This window comes from Heteronotia binoei, chromosome 17, assembly GCF_032191835.1.
Source record: "Heteronotia binoei isolate CCM8104 ecotype False Entrance Well chromosome 17, APGP_CSIRO_Hbin_v1, whole genome shotgun sequence".
Taxonomy (NCBI): Eukaryota; Metazoa; Chordata; class Lepidosauria; order Squamata; family Gekkonidae; genus Heteronotia; species Heteronotia binoei.
In genome coordinates this window covers 31264696-31286917 of record NC_083239.1, presented here as the reverse complement: position 1 = coordinate 31286917, position 22222 = coordinate 31264696, and the positions used below count along the sequence as shown (strand labels likewise).

General features: G+C 44.5%; 1 protein-coding gene across 1 annotated transcript; it reads right to left on the bottom strand.

Annotated features, from left to right (window-relative positions):
* Positions 1-829: 829 nt before the first annotated feature.
* LOC132586251 (trypsin-like) lies at positions 830-7008 on the bottom strand. Its single transcript, XM_060258255.1, has 5 exons — positions 6923-7008; positions 6190-6343; positions 3346-3599; positions 1531-1667; positions 830-1058 (listed from the first exon to the last, which is right to left on the bottom strand). The coding sequence occupies exons 1-5, from the start codon at positions 6960-6962 to the stop codon at positions 906-908; spliced, it is 738 nt and encodes a 245-aa protein (XP_060114238.1). The 5' UTR covers positions 6963-7008; the 3' UTR covers positions 830-905.
* Between the last annotated feature and the right edge of the window lie 15214 nt (positions 7009-22222).

The window sequence follows — 22222 nt, the reverse complement described above, 5'->3', positions numbered from 1 at the left end:
CTGGAAAAAAGGGCAGAATTTAAGAGGGTGGCACAGGATTTCCCCTTAGTTTCATAGCTCTTGTAGGAGCCGTATTTACTAACCTTGGTGTCAAGGCAAAGAGAGCTGCATAATGATGCAAATGGCAGTCAGTGATTTATGTGGTACATGTGTGTTTCCTTCTCCCACTAGTGCCAAAAATTAATTCCCTAGCCTTTCCCTATGCTGGTTTTATGAGGATTGTTATTCCCAGCTTTTGTTTTTAAAAGAAGTCTCCTTCTAGCATGGTTGTGTTGTAAAGTGCATACATATGTATTTTAACTTTCTATGCAAAGACAGTATTAAAAGTTTTAATAAAGACATGTTATTTATTATATTTGTTCATGTCTTGTGGCTCTCAAACCTCTGACATTTATTCAATGTGGATCTTGCATTAAGCAAATTTGGCCACCCTGTCATAGAGGCTTTCCAAAGTGGCCATTTTTTCCAGGTGAACTGATCTCTGTCACCTGGAGATCAGCTGTAATCCTAGGAAATCTTCAGCTACCACCTGGAGAATGGCAACCCAGACTGCCATTCTGCATGCACCATGACATTGGGGCCACGGCACAGCAGCAGAGCAGCTGTTTAGTATGCAGAAGGTCCCTGGTTTGATCCCTGGCATCTCTACTGAAAAAGGACCAGGTGTTGTGACATAAAAGATGTCCACTTGAGACCCTGGAGAGCAACTGACACAGTAGACCTTGATAGACCAAGAGTCTAACTAAGGGTATGGGACCTTATTTTAGGGAAGCAACCATATACTAGGTCAGATCAACAAATATATCACATTCAATATTTATGAACGGAGAAGCTAGCAAAAGTTTGTTAATGATTTATTACTACTGGAATCTCAGAACGGGACAAGCTGAGCCCAGTCTGCAGTATTAATTCCAACTCATGACTTGCTGCAGCCAGTACACGTATTTGCATACTCTGGTGTAAACCCCGGGATGGTTGGACTGTGCACATGTCTCCAAGCCCCAGGAGACGATCCCTTCCAACTGTTCGTTGCACACAAGAGGCCCTCCGGAGTCACCCTGCAGAAGGACAAACAACAGTGTTTGGCATTAATGCTACTGGCTTTGCAGTATGTCAACCTGGCCTCTTGGGGGCAGCATTATACTGGCAAGGCATGAAATGCTAACACACTGATGCAACCATTGCCCACAGGTATGTATGTGAAACAAAGTTGGAGTTCAGTGGCACCTTTAAGACTAACAAAGTATTATTTTGGGTGTAAGTTTTTGTGTGCATACACACTTCAGATAGATTGAAACAGAAGTCACCAACCATTACACATGGGTAGGGGGTGTGTTGCCAGGAATATGTAAGCATAAGCAAAGAGGTAGTTTAGGAAAAACAAAAGCTGAAAGGCAAATATACCAAAAAGGGAAGGGAGAAGGAGGAAAGGGGTGGTAGAGGAAAGGGGAATTGCTGAACGTGCAAAGTTTGATAGGTAGAAAATGCTCATTTGAATGCTTTAGTAGCCAAGTTAACCTCCCAGCGTACCTGGCAGGAGTCCACTCCCCCGTTTAGTATGCCGGCACAAATCATGTTGTCAGTGATGGATTCGGGATAAGAGGCTTCACAACGCTGCCGGCTGACAATCCGAACGTCTGCACACTGCAGGATGTCTGGGAAAGATGCTGCAAAAGATTGCCTCCCATTTAAACACTATTCTGTGTAATGTGGCTAGACAGCAAAGGAAAGGGGTAACTAACTTCAGTTAGCATTTATTGAATAGTCACTGCATTTATCTCAGATACTTCTCAAGTTTTGCCTAGAAATGTCCCTTGCTTTCTGTGAACCCCACTGTCCGCACTTTGCTACCTCCCTCTCTCTCTATACCCACTGACTGAGGTTTCACTTCACACAACTGGTAAAGTCGACCCAGTAAATTTGTCCACAAGACCCCTTTGTTGTTTTTAGTCTATAGCCAAGTCCAGAATTTCACATCATGCTGTGATTTCTCACTGACACTAAGGCTACTTCCTCTTGGGGACAATTCCCTGTTTCACTGCAGAGGAATTTGCAGAGAAATAACCATTTCCACAGGGAGGTATTGCCCAGTGTCCATGTATTCCCACATGCCTGCTGTTACCTCCATCACTTCTGGAGTTCTTTTTGCCTCCTGTTTTTATTTCAATAGTAGGAACCATATTACTGTAGTACAGTGACACCAAAGCAATATGGCTGAACAATATATCTAAACGAATTATTCAAGCGGGCTTTTCTATACAGATACTAGGCTTGCTGTGTACTAAGTGGTTCACAGATGTGGAAAATGTTAACCTGAATACTTTATATACATATTTAGACATATTATAATCGGGGCTTTTTTTTTAACAGGAACGTACAGCAATACAATTTCGGCTGGCTTGGTGTCGGGGGTGTGGCCTAATATGCAAATAAGTTCCCACTGGGCCTTTTCTACAAAAAACCCTTTGCAGAATGGTGATGTCATGGGGTGTGGCCTAATATGCAAATGAGTTCCTGCAGGCTCTTTCTGCAACCCCCATTATATTTAGAGATAGAAATTAAGCTAATTATATGAGTAAGAAAAGAGATTTGAAGTAAACTTATAGGGTAGGAAACTTACAGTTAAGACTTTTAACATTTAATATAAGGTTTCTTTTCTCAGTCTGGCTTGGTCAAGAAAATAAAAGTGGGAATTGGCTTTACACTTTCTAATTAGGCCGTTTATCCAAATGTCTTCATTAGTCAAAAAGAATAAAGAGGCCCTAATAGCCCCAAGGCTGTTAGACCTTTCCCCTGCATAGTACAATATAGGGGAGAGGTGAAGCCTCAAGACTTCTACAACCCTAATCCTATTGCTTATTGGATGTCCAATTCGCCAATTGTATTGACTTACTCTGTGTAATTCACCTTGAGTCCAAGTGAGAAAGGTGGGTTGTAATTAACATTAATATCTACCACTAACAAAAATATAAGTGTAAAAAACCCATCAGGGATAATAACAGACATACTGGGAAATGGCACCTTATGTGAACAGCTGTACGGTACAAGTGCCAGCCAATACTTCCTCTAAGCTGTGGAGTCTTGTGAGCACAAATTCTACATTGTGAGCTACTGGCATTAAAGTTGCAAGCTTCTGCATATATTAGGTTGCTCTGGGGCCATTTTTCCTGAGCTAAGACCAATATGTGTGAGCCAGAGGCTAAAAATCTGTGAGCCAGCTCATACTAACTCAGCTTAGAGGGAACACTGCTGCTAGCCCCAAACTGCTGAAGTTTGGATCAAAACCTCTGTGTGGAAACAAGCAACCTCAGGTGAGTCAAGAAACCTGTTCCTTTGCATTCGTACCTTGGGGAGAGCTGACTGTGCCCCATCCGGATACAAGGCATCGAGTTCCGTCACTGCTGCATTGGCGAGGTAATCTCAGGGGCCTTATGATCCAGGTCAATCGGACAGGCTTGTCCAATTTAAGCAGCATGATGTCGTTGTCCAACGTCCGGCTGTTGAACCCAGGATGCCGAATGGCCCTGCTCACAAACCGCTTCTGTTCTACACCCTCCCAGTTACGGAGGTTGTGTTCTCCCAGCCAAACGACCATGTTTCTAGATGATGAGTGAGAAAAAGAAAGTAGGTCAACATCGGGGAGATGGAGGACCTGCCTCCCAGGTAGAGCATATGCCTTGCATATATAAGGTTACAGATTCAGTCCTGACTCCAGTTAAAAAAAAAAAAAAAGATTTCAGGGAGAATGAACCAGAGGGAGAGGAGAGGCCTCTGTCATGTTCAACTGTTTAAAATGTAATATTAAATATGACCACAAGATGGTGCTGCCTGCTTGTCATAAGAGGTACCTAGCCTGTCCAAGATGGGGGAAGGAAGAGGAGGAGATTGAATTTCTACCCCGCTCTTCACTCAGTCTTAGAACGGTTTACAGTCTCTTTTCCCTTCCACGCCACACAACAGACACCCTGTGAGGTAGCAACATATTACACAGTTCCAGTTTAAGCCTGGGAAAATCTTCTGACATTGGGGTGTTTTCGTTTGAATGGGGCTGCGAGCTCAGAGAAGATTTGTGGGAAACTCCAAAACTTGGTCATTCATTTGTGATACTTTATTCAGTCCTAGAACCGCTGCTGTTCTCGAACCCTATCTTGGGCTGCTCCAGAGCGCACCCCAGTTAGGGTTGCCAATCCCCAAGTGGGGACAGGGGATCCCCTGGATTGGAGGCCCTCCCCCCACTTCAGGATCACCAGAAAGGGGGGGATGTCTGTTGGGCACTCCATTATTCCCTATGGAGACCGATTTCCATAGGGTATAATGGAGAACTGATTCATGGGTATCTGGGGTTCTGGGCAGTGCCGGCTCTAGGGTGCGTGGTGCCCAGGCAGGCTCCCTGCCCGCTGTCTTGCCCCCCCTCTGTTGCCCTCCCATCAGAGTGCACTGCGCCACAGCTGGGCCCTACTGGTTTCAATGCAGGTGGCGCGCCATCTAATCTTTTGAAGTGCGTGTGGGAGAAGGCTTCTTCCCCCTCCTTCCTGAAACCGGAAGTGAGGGGGAGCAAAGCCTTCTCCCATGTGTGCTTCAAAGGATTAGATGGCGCACCAGTCGCATCAAAGCCAGTAGGGCCCAGACTCCGCGCACTCCTCTTATAACGGCGGGGGAGCGACAGGGGCGGGCGAAGTGCGAGGGAAGGGGGGGTGGGCGGTGGAGGGGTGGCAGGCAGGCAAACTAGGTGGTTGTCGTGGGCACTGGGAGCGGGAGGGGGAGCCCAATTTGGCACCTCTTCTTCCAGCGTCCCAGGCAACCACTTAGTTTGTCAAGTGGGCGAGCCGGCCCTGGCTCTGGGAGGGCTATATTTTGAGACAGAGGCACCATATTTGCAGCATAGCATCCAATGCCTCTCCTCAAAACACCCTCCAAGTTTCAAAGTGGTGGGGGGTCCAGTTCTATGAGCCCCAAAAGAAGGTGTCCTTATCCATCATGATTTCCAAATGGAAGGCATTTTAAAAGGTGTGCTGTCCCTTTAAATGTGATGGCCAGAACTCCCTTTGGAGATCAATTATGCTTGCTACAACCTTGCTCCTGCCTCCACCCCCAAAGTCTCCTGGCCCCACTCCCCAAAGTCCCCAGAAATTTGTTCAGTTGGACTTGGCAACCCTAACCCCAGTCCTGACAGCAGCAGCAGCAGCAAACTGTGTAGGAATGGGTGGTGGAAGCGGTGTTTACACACCTGCATCATTCACTGTGGACACTGTCTCCCTTCCACTTTCCCCTCCATCACATCTGTGCAAAAACACATTTTGAAAGCTATTGACCTCTCCCATTTCCCTGAGCCTGGCTGGGAGAAAAGAAGTGTGTGGAGGATGGGAGAGGTTTGGAAATCATCCCAATCGCTCTAGCAATTATCCGCACTGGAAGACAGAGGAATGATTCTGTCAGCGGTACGGTGAAGTCTTCATGACAAGCCCTTATTAGACAATAAATCTAATCTAATCTAATCTTTATGGACTACACTGTTGAGAATAAAGTCGAGAAAGGCAGACAGGCAGGAGGACTTGCTTACTTAGTTTATACCCCACTTTCCTCCCCAGCGGAGACCCAAAGTCGCTTACAACTTTCTCTCCTTCTTCATTTTATCCTCACAACAACAGTATATGGCAGGTTGGGCTGAGAGTGTGTGACGACTGGCCCAAGGTCACCCAGCACACTTCCATGGCAGAGTAGGGATTTGAACCTGGGTCTCCCAGATCCTAGTTTGACACACTAACCATGATTCCACATCGGTTCTCATATGCTGAGAGATAATCTTTGCAGATATTCTCAATCCAACGGCTCTGAAACAGGGGAAAGGGTTATGTTCCATGTCCTAGGTGCTGGCCAATAGTTCCTTGTGACAGTCAAAATAGGTACGTCAAAATATACCTATGTCTGTTTCTGCAAAACCAGTTTGACTGAAGAGATATATGGTATGCAACGACAATTCTGTCATATGGCTTCCAATACCCCCCCGAAACATCCATAACCAGCACTTTGAGTTAGAGCTCTGTGGTAGAGGATGTACAGAGTCTCTGGTGTCTCCCGTGAAAAAGATCTATGGATAAGCAAGTGCTGGTTCAGTCACTGCAGAGCAGCTGCCAGTCAGAGTAGACAATACTTAGTTCAACACCCCCAGTTCTAGCTTCTCAAACTCACCTGCTCAAACAGTGCGCAGCAGTAACAACCCATTGCGGATGAATCAATGTTCCTCCACAAATGTATTGGCCAGTCACATAAGCTTGCCAGGGCTGAGAATGAGGATTACAAGGATACCCTCCGATGATCCGTCCTTCATCGTCCTGGGTGCGCACTGCAAAACACTTTGTTATCAATACGTGATCTGAGGCTGACAAACAAGCCTTTTCCTCCATTTCCTTTTAGGTCCTTACCAATGTTCCCTCTAAGCTGCAGAATCTTGTGAGCAAAAATTCTACTTTGTGAACTACCAGTATTAAAGTTGTGAGCTACTGGCATCGAAGCTGTGAGCTACAGCATAAATGAGTGTGCTCTGGGGTTATCCTTCCTGAGCTAAGACAAAAATGTGTGAGCTGGAGGCTAAAAATCTGTGAGCTAGCTCACACTAACTCAGCCTAGAGGGAAAAGAAAAGGAGGAAACAGTGTTCCTGCTTCAAAGAAAGCCCTGCTTCTAGGGTTCTTTTGCCCCCTTATGTATGTTAAGCGCTGGCATAACCAGTTTATAGCAACTCTAGCAAGGGACTTTCAGGGCAAATGAGAAGCAGAGGTGGTTTTACCATTGCCTTCCTCCGCAGAGCCTTCCTTGAAGATCTCCCATCCAAGTACCAATCCTGCTTAGCTCCTAAGATTTGATTATATCAGGCTATAACATGCTGCCTTCCTCCCCCGCTTGCCTTCATCAATATATACCCACCAGCAGACACCAGAAGTAATACAATGACCAGCCATTCCATGTCTATGATTGCAACAGGAAACAAGCAGCGTGGCTGGAGGCTTCTCCAGGACCTTTTCTGCAGACAGAGGGAAATAAATATTTGTTAACTGATGGGATCTGAATTCTGAACTTCAAAATTTTATCTACATTGGAGTTCATTGGCACCAAAGTTTGCCGGAACTAAAATCCAGGCGGTGGGTTATTCTCATGTCATCAACGGAGGTATAGCTCAACCCATGATATAAACCACAAATTTATCCAGGTAGTGGTACCTGGTTTTAATTGCAAAGTGAATATGCATTGCATCTTTTACAAACCAATATACATGCACTTGCACGAAACCAACAGCAGTGTTCTTCTGAGATGTTCCATTCAGCAGCAACCAGGCACAGCTGGGAGCAAACCAAGGGACACCCGTCCTTTATAAACCTTCCTATGCCTTACCTCAGGGGTCCCCCAACAGTTTTGAATGGACAGGCACCTTTGGACTCTGGAAAAGTAACCGTAAAGGTTGAGACAAAGAAAAAAAAACTGAAATATAACTGCGCACATTGCGCTAATGTACAAAATATATTTAATTATACATTCAAAAGTGCTAAGATATCATTTAAAAACCACAATCTTACGGTTCTGCATATGAGTACCTAATCCTAATCTAAAAGCAAATGCCCAGTTATATAAATACAGGTTAAAATATACAAATTATATTCATATACAAGAATCAATACCAAAAACGTTTCAGCTAAAAGCCTTCCTCAGTGGTAAAATTCAAACTAAGCGCTCCATACATTTTACAAAAATATACATAAAACGCATCATACAGAGAAGGGACCTTATATGAAAGATGCAGAGAGAAGAAAAATAATTATCTATACATTTGTTAAGCAACTGTTTTTTTAAAAAAAAAATTAAATATTTTTAAATATATGGAACTGGGACAACTATTTTAACTCACACTGAGATGTTTATCTGTGAAGTAAGGGATGATAAATATTCTTGAGATTCAACATGGGCAGCTCATCAAGATGTACAATATTTCATGTGCTCATGGATCTAAAATATAAATAAAGCATATGTCTAAACAACTGCAATTTAAAAAGTCTCCAAAATTTTAGAAGAAAAGACCACTGCCTTGCCAAATTGGGTCTCACACTAAAGATTCTAACTGCTTTCCTTTATTCTACCTTGACCCATATTCATGCTTGAGAGTGTCCATTGATAAATGTCCTCTGGACACCATATGACAAAGGCATGCAGAGAGAGTCATGTGCCATGGCTATTGTTTAAAGAGATGAGCCATTACCTATTCCTGTAGGAAAAGTCCAAAAGCAGAAGCTTTTGGATTTCTGTGTTCTGATTTGGTTATTGGGGAAGGTGCTGGTTCTAGGCATGGGAGGCACTGGATAATGTTTGTTGCATCCTTGTCTTGTTTTTGCCCTGGAGGAAAAAAGGCTGTTTCCCCCTCCATTGAAAACAATGAAGGATGGGGAAGAACACTTCTTCTAAATTCCATGACCCAAGGAACTGAGATCCTAACAAGGGCACCTAATCCAAAAGTCCTGTATTTTCATTGGAAAATTTGTTCTCCAGGTATTCAACAAGGGATAAGCTCTATGCAAAGAGCAGTACATCAGACTTAGCTTGATGAGTAGGAAGAACAGGATTTCTTTGGAGCCCTGAAGCTGGCCACTTTGTAAGGACCTCTGAGGGTTTGCAGAGTGTCTTAACACTCCACTCTGAGCAACCACTATCATTCCTCCATTCCCACCCTGCATAGGCGTCTTGGGTCAGGGAAAAGATTCCCAGCCCCACAAGCTGTAACATCTGGGTAGGCAAAACCCCAAATAAGACCCCTCCTCAATCTTACCAGCCAAAACACAGCATAATTCCTGAGAAATAATCCTCTCTCAGTGTGACCTTGTGGAAGTTCTTTGCCTTGTAATCCTAGCTGGGTCAAAACTGGGCTTTCTTGAACCCAGCAGGGGTTGCTTTAGATTGGCATGTGGCATTTACTGGTAGGGGGGACGCCTCCTGGACTGTCATTATCACCTGCCCTGTCTCTAAAGCCCACGCCCTTTGCCCTGATTTGCTTAATGGGTGGACATCTCACAGGCCTTGCCAAAGGAATGGCTTGGAATAGAGTCCTCTAAAGACATTGGCGTTGTTCAGCACATACTATAATAGGCATTTATTTCTCTGCACAGCACTGCAGGGCAGGAGACTTTATGCTTGAAATAGCTCAGCCATTTTATAAGACAAGTGTATCGAGATCTCTCTCTCTCAAACCTATGAAGATGTAACATTCTTAAGCCGTTGAGGAATGTGTTGTGACTCTGAGAATGTGGTTGTTATTAAGTGTGAGGTTTGGCCCTGGTTTATTGAAGGAGACTATTAAGGAAGAATGCCTGCCAATAATTTTTTTGAAAGTAATTAACTTCGCTGGGAACTAGGGAACACTGATCATTTACCCCATCTCCCAAGGATGGGAGAAGCAGTGGACCTAGAGTTAAATCCAGGTCAACTGTACAAAGTGTGAGCGGATTGCTGAAGGAGCGTTATCATAATGTCCCCTCTAAGCTGCAGAACCTTGTGAGCACTTTGTGAGCGACTGGCATTAAAGTTGTGAGCTACTGCGTAACGTATTGTGCTCTGGGGTCATCCTTCCTGAGCTAAGACAAAAATGTGTGAGCTGGAGGCTAAAAATCTGTGAGCTTGCTCATGCTAACTTAGCTTAGAGGGAGCACTGGTTGCCGGGTGACTAGATACAAAGGACAGCGTGGTTCCTGTGCCTTTAACATTCATGTATAGGATTGAAAATTTGGATGAAGGAAATCCCCCCACATACACACACCCACACACCTGGATAGTATGCTGAGGTAACAGTCTAAGTCTGTAGTAAATCATTCTTATGAGCATCAGCTCAAGAGGAGAGTAGCTCTATCCTCAGTTGCATCTTGTCACTCTATATCAGGGGTCTCAAACCTTTTCCCATCTGCATGTTTGGAATTCTAAAAGGTTGCCAATCCCCAGTTGGAGGCAGGGGATCCCCTGTCTTGGAGGCTCTCCCCCACTTCAGGGTCATCACAAAATGGGAGAGGGGGAAAGAAATGTCCACGGGGCACTCAATTATACCCTATAGAGACCAGTCTCCATAGGGTATAATGGAAAATAGATCTATTGTTATCTGGTGCTCTGGTGGAGCGAGGCTGGGTTTTTTGGGGGGTTTTAGGTAGAGGCACCAAACTTTCAGCATAGCATCCAGTGCCTCTTTCCAAAACACCCTCCAAAACACCTAGGGGAAGGTGTTCTTCCTCATCCTTCCAACTAGGGGGTCCAATTCTATGAGCCCAAAAAGAAGATACCCCCATCCGCCATTATTTCCAATACAGGGAAGGCATTTAAAAGGAACACAGTCCTTTTAAATGCAATGGCCAGAACTCCATTCGGAGTTCATTCGTGCTTGTCACAAGCTTGCTCCTGGCTTCACCTGGTTTCCAGTGCTTGGAGAATTACCCTGCACGCCCCTCCCAAAATACAGGTAAGAAGCCAGAAATAAACACAGTGTGCCTACGTGACCCGGATATGATGTGGGTGTGTTGGTGACAATGCTCTGGTTTGTGGACAAAACTCTATGATAGAATTAGCTTCAAAGCATACAGTTTTACCCAAAAACCAGAGCGTTGTCCCCTGGCGTCATCAACATGCGATGTCACTTCCGGGTGATGTAGGCACATCGTGTTTATTTCTGATTCCCAAGTGACTTTATAGGCAGGTTGTGTTGTTCCAGCTCCCAGTAAGTTCTCCCCTGTCCCCAGCCGCACTCATGAGTCTTAGGGACCTGGCAACCCTAAACACTACCCTAGATATATGAATAAGGTTGTCACTTGATATTTTAAAAGTTGATTCATTGGGTGCATTTTTAGGTAACTGACAGTGCTGGATTAAACCCTGTGCAGGCCCCTAGGCAGTTAAAATTTTGGGGACCCCTTGCAAATTATATCAGAATTGGAGCGCCCACCCCGCCGCCCACAGCTTCCACTGCAGCCTGCAGGCATCTTCTCAAAAACCCCTTTAACAAAGCTGTGGGGGAGAAGCAGAGAGAGGCAAACTTGGAGATGACGCCGGCAGCAACCACACCAGGCAAGTCTGGCATAGAGCGGCTCAGTTCCTGGCTGGGCATGCAGGCTGGGAGGGCTGCAGGCAGGGGGAGCTGGCCTGGGGCCCCTAAAGGCACGGGGGCCCGTAGGTCAGGGCCTACTTTGCCTCCTTGTTAATCCAGCCCTGGTAACTGATCATTTTTTTAATGAAACAAGTCAATCTGCATACATTTACATATGGGGAAGAAACACACACTCATCCCCACGCCCTCCTTGAAGCCTGCCTGGCACCTACCTTTCTTACCTTTAGGCACCAAGCCCAAATGTTTCTATGGTACCACAAGGCTTTTTAACTGAGGAGAATCTGTCTTCTTTATCTGTTTTATGATCTGCTTGAAGCCCAAGGACTGTTTCATCAACATCATTTTGGACTGCTCTTCTTTTATGCCCTGGCACAGTTTTTATTGTCTTGTCTCTAATAGGCTTTGCTTCTTTTTATTGGCTTGACTCATTCCAGGTGTCAGACACTTTGGCCAGGTTTTGAAATGACAGCATACAGATCTTCTAAAAAAAAAAAATTAAAATCTCCTTAAAAAATAAATTAAAATACAATTTTTTGTTTTCAGAAAATGGATGCACACGTTGTCTCAGTTGTCCTTAGAAAAGGAATTTCCCTTCCTTTACTCCAGATAGGATGGAATGCTCCTTCTACAAAAGGCACCTACAACCTGCAGTTTTCATGAGCATTTTTATTAAGGCTCATAACTGGGGTGGAAATATGCTGCCTGATTTACCGGAGTACCATTTTAGTCAATCAAAATGTTTTTAGGCAGTTCATCAAGTCAACTGTATTAACACGGCAGTGCTAAAATTAATTTATTACTGGAAACCATTCTAACCACAATAAGTAAGTAGTGATAGATTATACCACAATAAAAATGTTCACAATCAGGGCTTTTTTTGTAGCTTTTTTTGCATATTAGGCTACACCCCCCTGATGCAGCCAATCCTCCAAGAGCTTACAGTAGGCCCTGTAAGAAGAGTCGTGTGAACTCTTGGAGGGTTGGCTACACCAGGAGGGTGTAGCCTAATATGCAAAGGAGTTCCTGCTACAAAAAACCCCTATATCACGATAAATATAAAAATAACTGACAGTGTTATTCCCCGATGAGTTAAGTTCTTCCAGATGCCATAGGTTGGGGTGGCCAAACTGTGGCCCGGGACACATTGTGTGGCTCTTGAAGCCTCCAGTGCCCCGTTGGCTGGCTTGGAGAAGGCATTTGTCTCTTTAAATCACTTCTCCAAAACAGCCAGCGGCTTGGAGAATGCATTTAAAGTTAAAGTTGCTTTCTCTCCATCTCTCTCCATCTCTCTCTCTCTCCCATCTTCCTTCCTTCCTTCCTTCCTTCCTTCCTTCCTTCCTTCCTTCCTTCCTTCCTTCCTTCCTTCCTTCCTTCCTTCCTTCCTTCCTCCCTCCCTCCCTCCCTCCTTTTGTGTTCTGTGGCTCTCATACATCTGACAATCATGTTTTGTGGCTCTCAAACATCTGATGTTTATTCTATGTGGCTCTTACATTAAGCCAGCTTGGCCACCCTTGCCACAGGTATTTTGGCATATGTCAAAGTCCTCCTTGACTCCAGAAGTCCTCTAAAATATGTCCTCCTTTTTTTAGGGGGGAGGGCCCAACCTCTTTTGGGCTTTTTAAAAAAATTGACAAAAATGTTCTTTTCTGGAGTAAGAAGGTTAGGAATCTTCCTAGTTAGTAGCAATTATCACATAGCAGGGGTTTGAAAATTTGTTATAGCGATCACTTCTTTGAAGTAGTCAGTCAGGAAATATGTCCTCTTTTTTGCTTTTCTACGGTACTAAATATGAACAGTTCCGTTAAATAACTATTTCTGAATAATACTGATTATTCCATTATGGCTTAGTAAAGTAGTCAGTATGCCTCTCCTTTCATTCTCCATCATATTTGCTTAGGATGCGACAGAAGAGAACTAAAGGTAATTCAAAAGAGTCAGAACAACTCAGAATATGAAAACACTTCTGGCTTTCCCCTCTGCTGAAGGGGTTTGGCTGGGTTTTCTGTTGCTTCAAAAACCTGCAAAACCTATTTAGGCTGTAGAGACCATCCCCCTGGCTAGCTGCTCTCCTTTGCAGCTTCTTACCAGAACCAACCAGCTACTTTCTTTCCCACTGCAGCTGGGTCTTTTATCCACCTTTCTTTGTCTACTCCCAGATCCTACCCACGCTTACTCCTGAGGAGACCCTTCTTCCCAAGGAGATCCTTACCCCAGAAGAGGCCTTTGTTCCATCAGATGTTAGTATGGCTTAGCCTTCCTCCTGTACACTATTCCATTACTTCTTTGGACCCAAACTGATCTTCCGTCCTCTCTGCAATTGCTATAATTGTCAACCAATCTCATAGAAATACAATTTATCTCCAGAAACAGAGATCAGTTCTCCTGGAGGAAATGGCTGTTTTGGAGGGTGGACTCTATGACATCATATCCTACGGAGCTCCCTCCCCTTCCTTGATCCCACAGTTCCCAAGCCCCATCTTCAAATCACCAGGGACTTCCCAATCCATACTGGGGCAGCCCTCAGGATAGGGTGCTCAAGGGTGTGACGCATGGGGAGGAAAGGGGGGAGAATCTTGTCTTCTTTCTGTAGCCTTTATGGATCTCACCAGTAGATAACCCAAGATTAACCTATGTCTGCATTCACACGCATGATGCAAAAACTATAGTGGTAGTAGGGTTGCCAAGTCCAATTCAAGAAATATCTGGGGACTTTGGGGGTGGAGCCAGGAGACTTTGGGGGTGGAGCCAGGAGATGTTGGGGGTGGAGCCAAGATCAAGGTTGTGACAAGCATAATTGAACTCCAAGGGAGCTCTGGCCATCACATTGAAAAGGACGGCACACCTTTTCAATGCCTTCCTTCCAATCGTGTTGAAACTTGGGGGTTATTTTGGGGAGAGGCACTAGATGCTATACTGAAAATTTGGTGCCTCTACCCCAATAAACAGCCCCCCCAGAGCCCCAGATACTCGCGGATCAATTCTCCATGATTTTCTATGGGAATAAATCTCCCTAGGGAATAATAGAGTTCCCAGCAGACATTTCCCTCCCTCCCCCCCGCTTTCTGATGACCCTGAAGCGGGGGTAGGGCCTCCAAAACGGGGGATCCCCTGCCCCCACCTGGGGATTGGCAACCCTAAGTGGTAGGGTGCATTCACACTACACTAAATAATGTGATTTGCAAGCGGAGTTTTACTGTATAAGAATATCAAAAATCCACTTGCAAAACATATTATTTCGTGGAGTGTGAATGCACCTGTAGTCCATAAACTAACCTCAGATCCTGACTTGATGGTCCCCTAATTAGTGAAATGTCCCACATCCAGACAGCTGCTGCACTAACCATAGTTCTGTGGTTAAATCATGGTTCTGTGTGAACTGATCATGGACAGTTCTGAACTATGTGAGCTGTAGAGTTGCCAGGTCCGACACAAGAAATATCTGGGGACCAATACTCCCTCTAAGCTGTGGAGTCTTGTGAGCAAAAATGTTACTTTGTGAGATACTAGCATTAAAGTCGTGAGCTGCTTCATAAATCAGTTTGCTCTGGGGTCGTCTTTCCTGAACTAAAACAATAATCTGTGAGCCAGAGGCTAAAATACTGTGAGCTAGCTCACACTAACTTAGCTTAGAGGGAACACTGCTGGGGACTTTGGGGGTAGAGCCAGGAGTAAGGTTATGACAGGCATGACTGAACTCTGAAGGGAGTTCTGGCCATCACATTTAAAAGGACTACTTGCCTTTTAAACGCCTTCCCTCCATTGGAAATAATGAAGGATGGGGCATCTTCTGTTGGGGTTCATAGAATTGGCCCCCCTGCTCCAATCTTTTTGAAACTTGGGGTTGAGGAGAGGCACCAGATATTACACTGGAAAACTGGTGTCTCTAACTCAAAAACCAGCCCCCCCCAATCTCCCAATACCCACAGATAATTTCTCCATTATACCCTATAGGGACCAGTGTCCATAGGGTATAATGGAGAGCCCAGCAGACATTCTTCCCCCTCCCCACTTTCTGATAACCCTGAAGTGGGTGGAAGGCTCCAAACCAGGAATCCCCTGCCCCCAGCTGGGGATTGGCAACCTAGGAACTGTGCATGAGCAGTTCTGATCTGAGCCAAGGTGCCCAGATTTTTTTCAAATGCTCAGAAGTGTTGTGATTGCAAAGACTACTCTCCTTGATGCTCTCTCCTCCCTCTCATTGCTCTTGCACCAATCTGATTAGCTACAAAAGGATATTCCGAACAGTGATAAAGAGGGAGATTAGTTATTTAAGGAAAAGGCTGTATGCAAATAATATTCAGAGAAAGGAAACTGCAGTTCCGACAGGACCAAATGGCTACGTAGGCAGCGCTTGCCTTTATATGAGTCACGTAGCACCTTTAAGACCAACAGAGTTTTATTTTATTTCATGTGCACACGAAAGCTTACATTCTGAATAAAACTTTGTTGGTCGTAAAGTTGCTACTTGACTCTGCTTTGTTCTACTGCTTCAGACCTACACAGCTGCCCACCTGGATCTGCCTTTATAAGAGTTATTTATCCCTCAGCCACCAGAGGGTGCTAATTATACGTGGTCCTCGATGCTGCAGATCCCAATCCCAAACCACCGCCACTGATGACATCTCCTAAGGGCCGAACAACAAAATACAGTCAGATATACATTTGGGAGAACTTACTATCAAATATTCTTGTTCAGTGAGCGCTGTCACCACTCGCCTTCACCAGCAGAAAGGATGGTGGCAGGGTTTTTCACCCCTTTTCTGACTCCATGCCCTTCCTGTTCAAATGGACAACAACAATCGTCTATTTGATAGCAATAAATAAACGCAGAATTATTTTTGCATTCCACATCACACAGCAAAGGGGCACTTTTGGGCCTGGATCTGGAAAATCCACAGGATTGTAGATCCTGATGGCTTCGTATAAGCTCTCCTTCACTGCCATCCGAACTCTTCCAAGTCCACTGAAGTCAATGGGCTTCAAAAGGTGTAATCATGCTGGATAGCACTGTTTGAGTCCTAGGATAGTGTTTCCGTCTGAGTTTCCTGGACCATAGCAAAACAGGAGTCCAGCCAGGGCTGGCCCTAGACTCTCTGATACATTAGGCAAGACTAACTTCTGGCATCCCCCCGCACTGATAACATCACCAAGTCACATGGTGGGGGTGCCCAATTTGGTACCCCCAGGAACCCCAGTTCCATGTTAAGACCTGGATTGGAGATTGTAAATAGTACTGAATTTGTTAATTTGGTAATTTCATATTGAATTCTTCCTTTGGGTGTTCAGTTAGAAAACATTTGGGCTATGATTGCCTTTGCTTTAAGAATTTGCTAAGAGGTTTATTGCAGCTTGAAGAAGCTCTCTGTTAAAATGTCTATTCCAGCTTGAATTGGATTTATATTCCGCCCTCCACCCCGAGTCTCAGAGCGGCTCACAATCTCCTTTATCTCCCTCCCCCACAACAGACACCCTGTGAGGTGGGTGGGGCTGAGAGGACTCTCACAGCAGCTGCCCTTTCAAGGACAACCTCTGCCAGAGCTATGCCTGACCCAAGGCCATGCCAGCAGGTGCAAGTGGAGGAGTGGGGAATCAAACCCGGTTCTCCCTGATAAGGGTCCGCACATTTAACCACTACACCAAAGTGGCTCTCTACCAAGAGGTGTATTGCAGCTTGAAGAAGTTCTCTGCTAAGAGGTCTTTTATAGCTTGAAAAAGCTTTTTGCGAAACAAGGGTATTAGTACAACCTTGTCCCTTTCCTCTTTGAAAATTGAATTATTTGGCTGCATCCATTGAGAGACATTCATCATTTGGAATATCACACCAGGATTACATGAAAAAGCTGGGCAATTTTACCATATAAAGGAAAAGAACTCTTGGTGTAAATGCTCCCTTTGGTTCTCAGGACTGAGTATTATGGTTGTTTTGATGAAAGTAATATATGTGGGTTAAATACAATTATTTATATATGAATGGTTTTTCTTGTTTATGTAATTTGATATAGAAGCTGGTTTCACATGGGGCTTTTGACAACTGGATATGGCAATTGGATTGGTGAGCTCATTAGAAACCCCCTTTCAACACAAACCTCCTGAAAATGTGACATCTTTATCTTGCCTCTGGCTGGGAGATGAATTAAAGTTCTAATGATGCATATCATCTTGAAAGGAAATGACTGGCCCAGACCTGCAACCTAGTAGCGCAGCCCCCGCAATCAAAGAAGGCAGGATTTGAACTCAAGAGTGGTGCAATAAGGGGGCAAGTGAGGACCTCTTTTGTTGTGGATGAAGGTGGCTTTCAGTTTTCAGAGTGACTGTGTTGCTTGAGGCGAATGCACTGCACGTCTCTCATAATGATGGATTCGCTGGTTGCAACGGAAGGCGCACAAACAGAGCTGGAGGCTTAACCGTGAGGTGAATCACTTCCCTCTAGGTGTCCAGGAAATGGGTTTGTACTTGGGGCAAGCGGAGGACAGCGCAGAATCAGTGAGGGGAACAGCACCCCTGCTCCGAACAAGATAGCCCGAAACAACTGAGCAGCTGGGGGTGTCGCCCCACCGCTCGGCTGTTTTTCAGGCAGTCTTCTGCAGAGCAGGGAACCGAGCCACCACAAACTGCTTAAAAATTTCATGGTAGTTTGGGAAGACATTTATTTATTTATTTTATTGGCTTTATATCCCGCCCTCCCCGGCGAAGCAGGCTCAGGGCGGCTGACCTGTCACGAACTTTGATTTGTGAACCATGAATAGGGCAAAATTCATGACAAATTTTGCTTCATAGTTCAGTTGGTGCCCAACACTAATTCTATTCCCTGTTGTAGTCAGAGGGAGGTTAGGGGGAAGCCAGGGGTTATTTAGTAGAAAAAGAGGTGCCAGAGTTCATTAGCACAACTCATTGGCATAACTCATTTGCATATGCCACACACCCCTGACATCACCGGAAGGTGTGCTAAATTATATCAGCTCAGCGTCTACCTTCAAATGCTTCTTGAATTACAATTGTCATAATAAAACCTGACTCCCATTGAACTTTTTAAATTCTTATGTGGCCACAAGGGCAGGATGAAGATTTCCATCTGTCTGCTTTATATGTTTTGGTTATTTTTGTGGGGGGAAATATTTGAACGTTTGTCAAATCTTAAAGTTCAGCAAAATTCTCACAGGGGGTTTGAACAATGGAGCCCAGAAGCAGGTATTTTTTTTGGGGGGGGGGGGTGAGAAAGAAAGAGCACAATAAAATTTGGACGTTCTGAAGCTCAGCTCTTGTGAACTTCTGCCCAAAATCAGGCCTGGGGGAAGCTACAAATAAGGCAAAAGAATCACAGCCCTCTACTGTTGTTGCAATTGGTGTTGCTAATACTAACCTTGGAGGCTCTAACTCTATCTGCTGTATTATGTAAAGGGGGAAATCACTATTTGCTTGCTAGAAAAACCCAACAACACTACATAATTTTATAGATCTGTATAGCATCCATTGCCTGGATCTGGAAGGCCCAGGCAAGCTCCATCTCATCAGATCTCAGAAGCTAAGCAGGTTAGTATTTGAATGGGAGATAGAATTGCGAATTCCTAGGTGGGGGCAGGGGATCTCCCAGTTTAGAGGCCCTCCCCCCGCTTCAGGGATATCAGAAAGCAGGAGGGGGGAAGCATTTTCTGCCTCTGTGTAGCAATCCTGGACTCCCTTAGTGGTCTCCCATTAGGGTTGCCAGGTCCAATTCAAGAAATATCTGGGGACTTTGGGGGTGGAGCCAGGAGACTTTGGGGTGGAGCCAGGAGCAAGGTTGTGACAAGCATAATCGAACTCCAAAGGAAGTTCTGGCCATCATATTTAAAGGGATCACACACCTTTTAAATGCCTTCCCTCCACTGGAAATAATGAAGGATAGGGGCACCTTCTTTTGGGGCTCATAGAATTGGACCCCCTGGTCCAACCATTTTGAAAACTGGAGGGTGTTTTGAGTAGAGGCACTGGATGCTATGCTGAAAAATTTGGTGCCTCTAACTCAAAAAACGCCCTCCCCGAGCCCCAGATACCCATGGATCAATTCTCCATTATACTCTATGGGAATCAGTCTCCATAGGGAATAATGGAGTGTCCAGCATACATTTCCCTCCCCGCCCCCCGCTTTCTGATGACCCTGAAGCAGGGGGAGGGCCTCCAAACCAGGGGATCCCCTGCCCTCACCTTGGGATTGGCAACGCTACAAGATAGTGTTGAGAACCCTACATCAGTGGCTAAATGTTAACAGCGTTTTCACATGCAGGACTGACAGTTTTATGCTAGCAAGGAACAAGGAGCGGCCCTGGTTTAGGAATGTGCATTCTGTCCAATATAGACTTTTAACACTAAAGAAGAAATTATACTGTAATATGATGCTAATCAATTGAATTACTAAAGCTATTTAAGTGCAAAAAGTTTTTTTAAAAAATGAACATTAAACAATTAGTATATAGGGTACAAAATATAACAACAATCCAAATATAATACGAAGTCTCAGGTAGTCACAAACTTTAAAGCAAAAAATCTTCAAAGAGAGTGTCAATCCAAAAAGTCAAAGAGGTCCAGAAGAACCAGTATCACATGAGAAATCCCGGTAACGGCGATCTCATTTCAGTCATCTTCTTCAGCGAATTAACTCAAATGGAGTATTTTTACAACTCAGGTAATTAAGTGACACACTTCACAAAGTCTATGTTACGCATTCCACAAGATATCAAATAGTTATTTCCTTATGGGCACCATTATGAATCCTTAGGACACAAGATAATCATAGTCTTCCAGTAATGATAACGCCAATATTTGTCATAGAATGCCCACAAGGAAGTAACTATTTGATATCTTGTGGAATGCGTAACACAGACTTTGTGAAGTGTGTCACTTAAATATTTGAGTTGCAAAAATACCCCATTTGAGTTTCTTCACTGAAGAAGGTAACCAAACGGGATCGCCATTACCTGGGATTTCTCATTGGACTCTGAATCTTCCTTCTGAACATCTTTGACTTATTGGACCTACATTCTTTGGGAAGATTTTTAACTTTAAAGTTTTTGGCTACCTTAGAACCCATATTGTATTTGGATTGTTGTTGTATTTTGTACCTTAGATACTAATTGACTAATGCTCACTTTTTTAAAAAAAACAAAACATTTTGTACAAATAGCTTACTTTACTCATTTAACTGTTTAGCACCATATTACACATATTACAATATAGACTTTCAGCTCACTTTGTTCTTGAGAATATTTTGGATATGAACTAGAAAGCGCTGGGTTCAAATTTCTTCTCGCTCTTGGGCAAGTCTTAACCTCACCTACCCTGCAGAGTCATTGCAAGGATACAATGGGATTACCCCACATATGCTGCCTTGAGGTCTTTGGAGGATATACATATGATTAATTTACAAAGGCATTCTTTGATTGCTGGGCAGCATGACAAGCTTATTGTGGTTTTCGATTAATGGTATCATGGGCATTTATGGGTGCATTCACACACACTAAATAACATGCTTTACAAATGGATTTTTACTATGTAAGAATTGGATAAAAAGAAAACACCTGCAATAGGGTTGCCAAGTCCTCTTCAAGTTCCGGTGGGGGACTTTTGTGCCCGTGCTTTGTGCACACGTGACAAAATGACATCACCCGAAAGTGATGTCATCAAAATGGCAGTGCACAAGCAGGACCACTCTAGGCATTTCCAAGAAAACTCTATGGTTTTCCTGGATGCTCTAGCCATTTGGAAGGTTAAAACTCTATGGATCGGGGGCTTGGCAGCCTAACCCTAACTTGCAAACTGTCACCATATGAAAGCACCTTGTGTTTCTATTGCATTATTATCCTTCTTCCAAAGAACTCGAGATGGCCTGAATGGTTCTCCCCTCCTACAATGTATTCTCACAAGAACCTTGAGGGAGATTTGCTGGCTCACCATCACCCACTGAATTTCATGGTTGAGCATGGGTCTTCAGACCACCCAGACCTCCAGATCCTGCACTCTAATCCTGCTATTCCTAAAGTTATACCTAAGAACATTCCAAAGCTCTGTAACGTCTTTCCTGGTACTTCCTTGCTTTTTGAATCTTGGGGATAAACTCAAAGGGTTTTGAATGGAAGGGGAGGGGGTACATTTCACTCCCTATGAACTATCTAGCTATCAAAGCATGGAGATCATTCCAGCCTGGGGTGCCAATTCCATCTTGGAAAATTCATGGAGATTTGAATGTGGCGCTGGGGCAGGGAGTTCAGCAGATGCTATAATGTCACTCTAGGTCTTCTGCTTCTTCTAGACTCTATTGCATATCATAGTGTCTGTCCTCTGATATGTTATTTCCTTCAAAGGAGCTGATCTCTGTAATCTGGAGATCAGTTGTAATTCTGGGAGAACTACAGGCCCCATATTCCAGGCAGGCCCATTACAGCCATGTACTCCCTGTTTGACTACAGACCCAGATTTTCTTAAACTGCAGTCACAAACACTAAATAATGCACTTTCAATCCACTTTCAATGCACTTTCTAACTGGATTTTGCCAGTTCACACAGTAAAATCCAGTTGGAAAGTGCACTGAAAATGGACTGAAAGTGCATTATTTAGTGTGTGTGATCATAGCCCTATGCATTTGGCTTGGAAACCTTCTCTTGGAGCATTGCAGGGAGAAAACTCTCCTCTTTCTTTGGAAATGGAAATCAAACAATATATTTTCTTCAAAACAAAGGCCGTTTTCGCACTCACGTTTTACTGGCGCCACGACCATCCTGACGCCGGCGAATCTGCATGGATTTCGCACCAGAAGCTCCGGCGCTCCCAGAAGCGCCGGCTACTTCCGTCGCTAAGCCAGCGCAAACGGAAATCGCAAAGATGCAGGAAAACGTTTGCGCTGGCTTAGCGACGGAAAGCGCCGGCACTTCTGGGAGCGCCGGCGCTTCTGTTGCGAAATCCATGCAGATTCGCCGGCGTCAGGAGGGTCGTGGCGCCAGTAAAACGTGAGTGCGAAAACACCCAAAGAATAATCTGGGCTTTCCTCCATCATCTAGAAGAAGAAGGTGCTTCAGAAAAACCCAAGAGGCATCATCATCTTTATTTATTTAGGGAACACCGTTTCAGA

Excerpts from the sequence above, each read along its gene's own strand:
- LOC132586251 (XM_060258255.1), bottom strand. The coding sequence starts at position 6,962 with ATGGAATGGCTGGTCATTGTATTACTTCTGGTGTCTGCTG. Across the intron at positions 6,344-6,922 it reads ATTACTTCTGGTGTCTGCTG|TGCGCACCCAGGACGATGAA; the intron begins GTGGGTATATAT and ends AGTGTTTTGCAG. Across the intron at positions 1,668-3,345 it reads CACAGTCAGCTCTCCCCAAG|CATCTTTCCCAGACATCCTG; the intron begins GTACGAATGCAA and ends AATCTTTTGCAG.